At 44.8% G+C, this 10,389-nt stretch overlaps 1 protein-coding gene across 1 annotated transcript in view; it reads right to left on the bottom strand.

The window, feature by feature from the left end:
* The window catches only part of LOC123749936 (roundabout homolog 1), a 40,503-nt gene extending 30,928 nt beyond the window's left edge, over window positions 1-9,575 (bottom strand). Inside the window, exons 1-2 of the mRNA XM_069321812.1 lie at window positions 9,486-9,575; window positions 8,703-8,787 (exon numbers count right to left, since the gene is read on the bottom strand). Coding sequence (XP_069177913.1) covers window positions 8,703-8,787; window positions 9,486-9,575 — 175 coding nt within the window. The remainder of the gene's footprint in view (window positions 1-8,702; window positions 8,788-9,485) is intronic.
* Between the last annotated feature and the right edge of the window lie 814 nt (window positions 9,576-10,389).

Below are 10,389 nucleotides of genomic sequence, written 5' to 3'. Positions count from 1 at the left end.
ACAGCCCACCCCACCCCCAAAACAGCCTCCCCCCACCCCCAAAACAGCGCCCTCCCCACCCCCAAAACACCCCCCCCCCCACCCCCAAAACACCCCCCCCCCCCCACCCCCAAAACAGCGCCCTCCCCACCCCAAAAACACCCCCCCCCCCACCCCCCAAAACACCCCCCCCCACCCCAAAACAGCCCCCCCCCAACCCACAAAACAGCCCCCCCTCACCCCGCCTCAAGGCTCAGGCCCCCCCCAAGGCACAGATCCCAACACATTCCACAGCAGACTCCTAGACATCCCAACTTCTCGTCAATCTTTTGATTAAATGAACACATCTCATCAAATCTAGACGAAAACCACATCCCAACTACTGGCAAAAAACCTAAGAGCATTTCCGGAGCGCTAATTACCAACTTACTCCCTCCCAAACAAGAGCAGGAGAACAAACAAACAAAAACAAACAAGGAACAAGCCAGGCGCCCTGTGAAACTCCTGAGTTTGGCCGACTTTTGCACCGGAGTTGTGCGGTGTGTTGCTGTGGGGGGGGGGGGGGGGGTGTTGCTGTGGGGGGGGGGTGATGTTGCTGTGGGGGGGGGGTTGCTGTGGGGGGGGTTGCTGTGGGGGGGGGGGGGTTTGCTGTGGGGGAGGGGGGGGAGGTTGCTGTGGGGGGGGTTGCTGTGGGGGGGAGGTTGTTGTGGGGGGAGGAGGTTGCTGTAGGGGGAGGCGGTTACAGTGGAGGGGGGGGGGGTTGTATTGTACTCATCTTGTTGTGCTTGCGGGGGTTGAGCTCTGGTTCTTTGGTCCCGCCTCTCAACTGTCAATCAACTGGTGAACAAATTCCTGAGCCTATTGGGCACTATCACTATTGGGAGGCCTGACAGCTGAGCGGAGAGCGCTTCGAATTTGTAGTCATGAGGTTCCGGGTTCGATCCCCGGTGGAGGTAGAAACAAATGGCCAGAGTTTCCTTCACCCTGATGCCCTTGTTACGTAGCAGTATATAGGTACTTGGGAGTTAGTCATCTCCTACGGGCTGCTTCCTGGGGGGGGGGGGGTGTAACAAAAACGAGGCCTGGTCGAGGACCGGGCCGCGGGGACGCTAAACCCCGAAATCATCTTAAGATAGTAATATCTACATTTAAAACTGTGTATGGAGTCAGCCTCCATCACATCGCTGCCTAATCCATTCCACCTGTTAACTACTCTGACACTGAAAAGTTCTGTCTAACGTCCCTGTGGCTCATTTGGGTACTCAGTTTCCACCTGAGTCCCCTTGTTTGCGTACCACCCGTGCTAAATACTTTATCTTTATCTACCCTGTCAATTCCTCTGAGAATTTTATAAGTAGTGATCATGTCTCCCTTAACTCTTTCCAGTGTCGTGAGGTTCAGTTCCAACAATCTTACACAAGGTTCTGAGGCATTACTTATGTTCTCCTGCCTTGCATACGCCGCTGATGTTATCCTTTTCACGTGAGCTTCAGGGGACAGGTCTGGTGTAATATCAACCACAAGATCTTTCTCTCGTCCTGACTCCGGAATGATTTCATCTCCCAGATGGTACCTTGTGTTTGGCCTCCTGTCCCTACGTCTATCTTCATCACTTTGCACTTGCTCGAGTTAAACTCTAATAGCCATTTGTTGGACAAATATTGTGTGGGGTGTGCTATGGGGTTCTTATTGTATGATGATTGATGAGAAGGTTGCAGGCGATGAGTCACAATAACGTGGCTAAAGTATGTTGACCAGACCACACACTAGAAGGTGAAGGGACGACAACGTTTCGGTCCGTCCTGGACCATTCACAAGACAATCGACTTGAGAATGGTCCAAGGACGGACCGAAACGTCGTCGTCCCTTCACCTTCTAGTGTGTGGTCTGGTCAACAATGAGAGGGTTGTATTGGGTGGGGTTAGTTGTGGGGTATTGTTCTGTGTGTGGGTTTTCTGTGGGGATGTGATGCATGGTGTTGTTCGGTATGGGGAATGTTATGGGGATATAATGTGTGGGGGTTGAATTGAGGGTGGTTGTAGGGGTGGTTACGTGAGGGGGTTATTATGGGTTGTACACTGAGGTGTTGTTAGTGTGCCCATGTTGTGGATCTCATGTTGTGTAGCCCATGTTATGGGGGCCCCCATGTTGTGTGGAGCTGCGTTTAAGAAAGTTGGTTTATGAGGTTTGCGCTGTGAGGGGATCAGTCATTCAGTCTCTCTCTCTCTCTCTCACTCCTTATACTCACTCTCTCTCTCTCTCTCTCTCTCTCTCTCTCTCTCTCTCTCTCTCTCTCTCTCTCTCTCTCTCTCTCTCTCTCTCTCTCTCTCTCACTCCTATACTCTCTCTCTCTCTCTCTCTCTCTCTCTCTCTCTCTCTCTCTCTCTCTCTCTCTCTCTCTCTCTCTCTCTCTCTCTCTCTCTCTCTCTCTCTCACTCTCTCTCTCTCTCTCTCTCTCTCTCTCTCTCTCTCTCTCTCTCTCTCTCTCTCTCTCTCTCTCTCTCTCTCTCTCTCTCTCTCCCTCCCCCACACACTTTCCCTCTCACACTCAACAGTAAATATTGACGTTTCGATCCCAACACGGAACGTCCGTCTACTTGATAGCCATCCAGCTCTTCGATCCTGACATGGTACAGAGGTCAGCCCGGGAAGAGGGAGGGAGGGAAGAGAGAGAGAGAGAGAGAGAGAGAGAGAGAGAGAGAGAGAGAGAGAGAGAGAGAGAGAGAGAGAGAGATCAGGCACTGTCCGCCTCCTCAGATTTAATACAATTCGATGCAACTTAAACAATTTAATACAATCCCACGTCCCAGCGACTTAGTATTTTTGGGAGACGCCGCCCACAGCGCCACGTACCCCCACACTATAATAATATATATATAAATAATAATATATATATAAATATATATATATATATATATATATATATATATATATATATATAAATATATGTCGTACCTAGTAGCCAGAATGCACTTCTCGGCCTACTATGCAAGGCCCGATTTGCCTAATAAGCCAAGTTTTCCTGAATTAATATATTTTCTCTAATTTTTTTCTTATAAAATGATAAATCTACGCATTTCATTATGTATGAGGTCAATTTTTTTTATTGGAGTTAAAATTAACGTAGATATATGACCGAACCTAACCAACCCTACCTAACCTAACCTAACCTATCTATATAGGTTAGGTTAGGTTAGGCAGGTTAGGTAGCCGAAAAATTTAGGTTAGGTTAGGTTAGGCAGGTTAGGTAGCCGAAAAAATATTAATTCATGAAAACTTGGCTTATTAGGCAAATTGGGCCTTGCATAGTAGGCTGAGAAGTGCGTTCTGGCTACTAGGTACGACATATATATATATATATATATATATATATATATATATATATATATATATATATATATATATATATATATATATATATATATATATATACTATATATATATATATATATACTGTAAGTATATTTTGGTAGCAGTCTTTCTTGTAAATATGTTGTTGAATATGACCGAAAGGGTAAGATTAATGATTCTAACACGAATCATCTCAGTATTTCTTACGTTTTTCTTCACTGTCGAGGGTAATTGAAAAATCACCTCTCCAAAGTTCATTTTCACATTTTATTTATGGTCTGACGCCAAGAAGCGTTTTGCAAGAGGCTTCTTACATTTTCAAAGACAATTTTACGTACTCTGTTTCATGCTTATATTCGTTTATGGGTGAGGTGATAGGACACAAATGTTTTTGGTGATTAACACAAATGTTAGGCGATTAACAATGCACCAACAACAGCGCTCCATCAAGGAGCATATAATCTCCTCACACAACCAGACCATCACCAGAGAAAACTTAACAAGCAACACAGAAATTATCGATAGATACAACGAAAGCAGGAGACTCGACATCAGCGAAGCACTACACATCAAACAGTCAACCCCAGTAATCAACAGCCAATTAACACATAACTATATTCTATCCACTTCAAGACCCCGAACCAACATAAAAGCAAGAAGAGAAAACAGGCAATGTGCCCATTGATTCGTGTTCGGAGTATGTAAAAATGCCCTTACCCATTGATCTATGTTCTGTCACCTCACCAAAAAAACGAATATAAGCATGAAACAGAGTATGTACAATTGTCTTTGAAAATGTAAGAAGTCACTTGCGAAACGCTTCTAAGCGTCAGACCATAAATAAAATGTGAAAATTAACTTTGGAGAGTTAATCTTTCAATTACCCTCGACAGTGAAGAAAAAACATAAGAGATATGGAGAAGATTCGTGTAATCTTACCCTTATATATATATATATATATACATATATATATATATATATATATATATATATATATATATATATATATATATATATATATATATATATATATATATATATATATATATATATATGTGTGTGTGTGCGTGTGTGTATATCACGAAAATAAACACGTGATTAAAAATGTGACAAAGTCAGACCACGGAGGAAAAATGAAGCAGGAATTTCCTTAAGTACTTTCGTATATTAATTTACTCCTTCTGAAGATGTATTAATATACGAAAGTACTTAAGGAAATTCCTGTTTCATTTTTTCCTCCGTGGTCTGACATTGTCATATATATTTATATATATATATACTCTCTCATTCTCTCTCTCTCTCTCTCTCTCTCTCTCTCTCTCTCTCTCTCTCTCTCTCTCTCTCTCTCTCTCTCTCTCTCTCTCTCTCTCTCTCTCTCTCCCTCTCTCTCTCTCTCTCTCTGTGCCTTCATCAGAGCCACTACCTCCCCCCTCCACCAGGGAGACACGGAGACCACATATATCTTCCCCAGGACGCAGGTTTGAACGAGATATGCCACACTGTGACGCTGGATCAGGCCAAAGTAAAATTGTCCTTCAAGATTCATGCGAGATTAGAGGAGTTTGTCTTCTTTCTTGGTGACGTTTTCTTTCTGGATTCCCATTTTTTTTTTACTCTGTCCTGTCCTTAATTCGTATTCCCTTAACCCATTCACTATCTTGCTCTTACGATATTCTTTTCTTATTCTCTCTTTCTTTTTATTCTCTAGCATTAATTATCATGCCAATGTCTTTATTCTCTTTCCTTCTTTTCTTTGATTTTCTCCTCTGTCTTTCCCATTATTCATTTCTTCTTCCCCTCACACGCACACATGCACGCACACATGCACGCACACATGCACACAACTATACACACACACAACTACATACACATGGTTTCAGGGATGGCAAGTCCTGCCTCACAGGATTAATTAAATTCTACGATCAGGCAACAAGAATCAGACAAGAAAGAGAGGGATGGGCAGACTGCATATTTTTGGATTGTCAGAAAGCCTTTGACACAGTGCCACACAAGAGACTGGTGCGAAAGCTGGAGATGCAGGCAGGAGTGAAAGGGAAGGTACTCCATTGGATAAGGGAGTACCTAAGTAACAGAAGGCAGCGAGTCACTGTGAGGGGTGAGGTCTCAGATTGGCGAGACGTCACCAGTGGGGTCCCGCAGGGTTCAGTCCTTGGACTCATACTGTTTCTTATATATGTAAATGATCTTCCAGATAGTATAGAATCATTCCTCTCATTGTTTGCTGATGATGCAAAAATTATGAGGAGGATTAAGACGGAGGAAGACAGTATGAGACTACAAGATGACCTAGACAGACTGCATGAATGGTCTAACAAATGGCTGCTAAAGTTCAACCCGAGTAATTGTAAGGTAATGAAACTAGGCAGTGGAAACAGGAGGCCAGACACAGGATACAAAATGGGAGATGAAGTCCTTCATGAAACGGACAGAGAGAAGGATCTAGGAGTTGATATCACACCAAACCTGTCTCCTGAAGCCAACATAAAAAGAATAACATCTGCGACGTATGCGAGGCTGGCTAACATCAGAACTGCCTTCAGGAACCTGTGTAAGGAATCATTCAAAACCTTGTACACCACATATGTAAGACAAATCCTGGAGTATGCGGCCCCAGCATGGAGCCCGTACCTTGTCAAGCCCAAGGCGAAGTTTGAAAAAGTTCAGAGATATGCCACTAGGCTAGTCCCAGAACTAAGAGGCATGAGTTACGAAGAAAGGCTGCGAGAAATGCACCTCATGACACTAAAAGACAGAAGAATAAGGGAAAACATAATCACTACCTACAAAATTCTGAGAGGAATTGACAGGGTAGATAAAGATAAACTGTTTAACACGGGTGATACGCGAACAAGGAGACACAGGTGGAAACTGAGTACCCAAATGAACCACAGGTACGTTAGAAAGAACTTTTTCAGTGTCAGAGTAGTTAATGGATGGAATGCATTAGGCAGTGATGTGGTGGAGGCTGACTCCATACACAGTTTCAAATGTAGATATGATAGAGCCCATTAGGCTCAGGAACCTGTACATCAGTTGATTGACAGATGAGAGGCGGGACCAAAGAGCCAGAGCTCAACCCCCGCAAGCACAACTAGGTGATTACTCACACACACACACACACACACACACACACACACACACACACACACACACACACACACACACACACACACACACACACACACACATTGACTTTCACTGTAAGGCTGATCTTACATACGTGAGACCAGTCTTAGAGTATGCCTCGCTATCATGGAGCCCCCACCTGAAGAAACACATTTGGAAACTGGAAAAGTTCAGAAGGTTACGACGAGGCTCGTCCCAGAATTACGAGAGATGGTATATGAAGAGCGACTGAAGGAACTGAACCTGACGATGGTAGGAAAACATAAGGAAGTGGGGAGATATGATAGCAACATATAAAATACTTAGGGGGATTGACAGAGTGGAAATAGACGAAATGTTCGCACAGAATACCAACAGAACAAGGGGACATGGGTGGAAGCTGGAAACTCAGATGAATCACAGAGATGTTAGAAAGTTTTCTTTTAGCGTGAGAGTAGTGGGGGAAATGGAATGAACTAAAGGAACACATTGTGGAAGCAAACACTATTCATAGCTTTAAAACTATGTATGATAGAGAAGAAGAACCGGAGTCACTGCTTTAAACAACCGGTGGCTAGAAAGGCGGGATCCAAGAGCCAGCCCTAAATCCTACAAGCACAAATAGGTGAGAAAAACTAGATGTTTAACACCCCCCCCCCCCCTCCCCCACCCGCAACACACGCGGCTCCCCGCTACCTTCAGTGTTTCTAGAAACAAACACCATGAAATACTTGTGTTACAGCCCCTCGCCTCGGCCCACACAAAATCCATCTCCAGAACGGAAGTTAGATTATCTTCGGATCGAAAATTATTACCGTAGACGTCTTAAATCTCTTTCTATAGTGAAGACTGTATAATTATCTCGGTTATTGCGCTGGAGTAGCCCCCCACCAGGAGTAGTAGCCCCCCCCTTCCCATCCCTGTCAAATCCCGTCTGCCAACGCACCCGTCACGGCTGAACCGTCAACAGACGGAGCAAATTCATAAATCCGGTTAAAATATGAGGTTTAACAGTCAGGAAAAATGACTGAGGAGTCAGGTCAGGTATTGATGGCCTTATCGTCACGCAATTTGATGGGCGTTTGCTCAAATTTGTTCGGTTGAGGCGTGAGACGGCTGTAGGTGGGAGGGTTATGGTGGGAGGGGTTATGGTGGGAGGGTTATGGTGGGAGGATTATGGTGGGAGGGAATGGCTTTCAATGGGAAGGTGGGAAGGACGAAGGGCTGGATGGATGGAACAGCTGAGAGTGAAGAGAGCAAGAGTGTGTGGGAAGATGAGAGAGAGGCTGAGAGAGAGAGGCAGAGAGAGAGAGAGAGAGAGAGAGAGAGAGAGAGAGAGAGAGAGAGAGAGAGAGAGAGAGAGAGAGAGAGAGAGAGGAGAGAGAGAGAGAGAGAGAGAGGAGAGAGAGAGAGAGAGAGAGAGAGAGAGAGAGAGAGAGAGAGAGAGAGAAGAGAGAGAGAGAGAGAAGGGAGAAAGAGGGGTGAGAGAGGGTGGTGAAGGAAGGTGTGAGATAACAGAAGAGACAGTAGGAGGGTCGAGTGCGACAGAGACGGAGTGACAGGGGGGGAGGAAATGACGGGCAGGAGACAATTAACCTGGCGACACTTAACCGAACCCATAACCGTCTATATACCAAGTTATCCGCTGGCAACACTGTTCACCCGTCAAGGGTACCTCCTGTCTGGTCACGTGGTGTGAGGAGAGAGAGCGAGAGAGAGAGAGAGAGAGAGAGAGAGAGAGAGAGAGAGAGAGAGAGAGAGAGAGAGAGAGAGAGAGAGAGAGAGAGAGAGAGAGAGAGAGAACAAGAAGCCAGGTTCCACGTAGACGGAGTAAGGACGGAGGAGAAGACGAAGCGGATAATAAGATGTTAAGACGGACGATAAGGCTCTTGTCTGAGAGCAACAGAGTGGGAAATTGGACTCTATTGGGAGATGGAACACACTAGCGATGCTCGGGAGATAGAGATGGAAATTGGTGAAGCGACAGAGATAGCAGAGAGAGAGAGAGAAGGCACTAGCCAGAGATAATCCAGTACAGAAGTAGTGACTCTGAGAGATCTTAAATATTCGTTGAGAGTAACTGAGAGATTAAGTTAGGACAAGAAAGAGAAGTGAATGAGAAGAAGCAAATAAGTGAGAGAGAGAGATAAACAGAGAGAACTGAGACTGAGGTGGAGAGGAAGGGTGAGGGAGATGATGATGAGGGAGAAGACATAAACAGAACCTCCGGTGAGAGACAGAATCACATCTGCGATAAGACAAGCGGAGACAATTTGAGAGTCTTGAACTTAAGTGGTCCTTCAGAGCCTTAAGATCATGGCCTTGTTCTACCTGCAACAAGTATATAAGCTTGTAGACTCAAGAAGATAGAGCTGACTGATCTCTCAATGGAGTCAAACCTGGAGCAACTTACCTGAAGCAACTTAATTACCCCTTAGCCTCTCTATGGAGGTGTCCCCTTGGAGAGGCTAAGGGAAGTGCTTGGAGGCGTGTCCAAAGGGAGGGAAGGCCTGGAGGCGTGTCCAAAGGGAGGGAAGGTAGGGGAAAGTAAGGTAAGAGAAGGAAGGTATTGGTGCGTATGGGATCTAAGAGGTGGTCGCACAATGCGTATCTTAATGAACAACAAGGTTCTTTAGGAAGAGGGGGAAGGTGTAGGGGTCCTTCCTAGGGGGAGACGGAAGGAAAAGGTAGGGAAGAAGATGGAGGGGGGGAGGGGGTAGGGAAGAAGTGGGGAAGCGGGGGGGATCATGGGAGGTCTAGAAGGGGGAGGTAATTCCATTTATGGCGGCAGCAGCGCGCAAAATTGAAGCGTCACGGCGTCGGGTTTGGAGAATAAGTTTTTTAGGAAAGACGCCCCTTCCAGCGGCGCCATCTTCTGGAAGTTCCTCTCTTACCTTTTCCTTGCCATCTTCCAGAACTTGCACAACCTTGGTTTATTTTTTTTGGACGTTCTAAAACCTTTTAGCACTCTTCCGGATCTTCAACCTATTTCCAGGTCTTTTCGAAACTTTCAGAGGGACTTCCTTTACCATTTCCAGTTTTTGTAACTCTTCTGGATCTTTTGCAGACTTTTTTATGGTCTTCCAGGCATTCTCTTGTGGAAATTTCTTTGCCACCATTTTCTTGCTCTCTTCCAGAACTTGTCATACATTTTCTTTTTATCTTAGGGGAGGTTTGAAATTTTTGTTTAGGAATTCTGGAATCTTCAAAAGCTTATGTTTTGCCTTTCTTATTGAGCCAGATTTTTGGGGATTTATAGTACTCAAGTGGTAGATTTATTCCCCTTCAACAGTCACATTCAGAGCCTTCAAGGTCAAATTCTGTCCGTCCATCGACTTTTAGAAGTACCCCGGAACCCCTTGATCTTTGAACTTTCTCTACCTGGAATTCTCATTGTCCATCGTTTCTTCTTGAAGGTGAATAACGTTTCTTGAAACTTTGTATATATGTACACTGTTCCTTTTCAAGTTTTTTTCCCCTGAAACACCGTATCTCGTGAAACTTTCTCAGTCCTGTGAAACATTTCATTAAACACCTTCAAGACCATCCCGACGCCTCTTTGGAAATCTTTCTTGACATTCCTGGAGTCTCCCCCCCCCCCACCCCGTGATTATCTTACTGCTGAAACTTCTCTCATAATTTCACCCTTTTCAAAAATGTTCAGGCTTCTTCGGCCGTGAAGGGTTGCGAGTGATGATCTGTAGTTCAAGGCACGGCTGATGGTTTAGAGGAATCTCTTTCTTATGTTCCTTGAGGTTCCTTGAGGTTCCTTGAGGTTCCTTAAAGTTCCTTAAGGGTGAGTGATCATCGTGTGTCGAGGTGGTCATAATGTCAGTGATGCGTTGTTCAAGAAAGCCTTGACCTAAATATTTTTTTTTTATTTACTTCAAGTATCTCTTAGATTATAATTTACTCCCAGCGTCTCTATTTTGT

The sequence above is a fragment of the Procambarus clarkii genome, chromosome 1 (assembly GCF_040958095.1).
Source record: "Procambarus clarkii isolate CNS0578487 chromosome 1, FALCON_Pclarkii_2.0, whole genome shotgun sequence".
Taxonomy (NCBI): Eukaryota; Metazoa; Arthropoda; class Malacostraca; order Decapoda; family Cambaridae; genus Procambarus; species Procambarus clarkii.
This window is presented reverse-complemented; position numbering and strand designations above follow the sequence as displayed.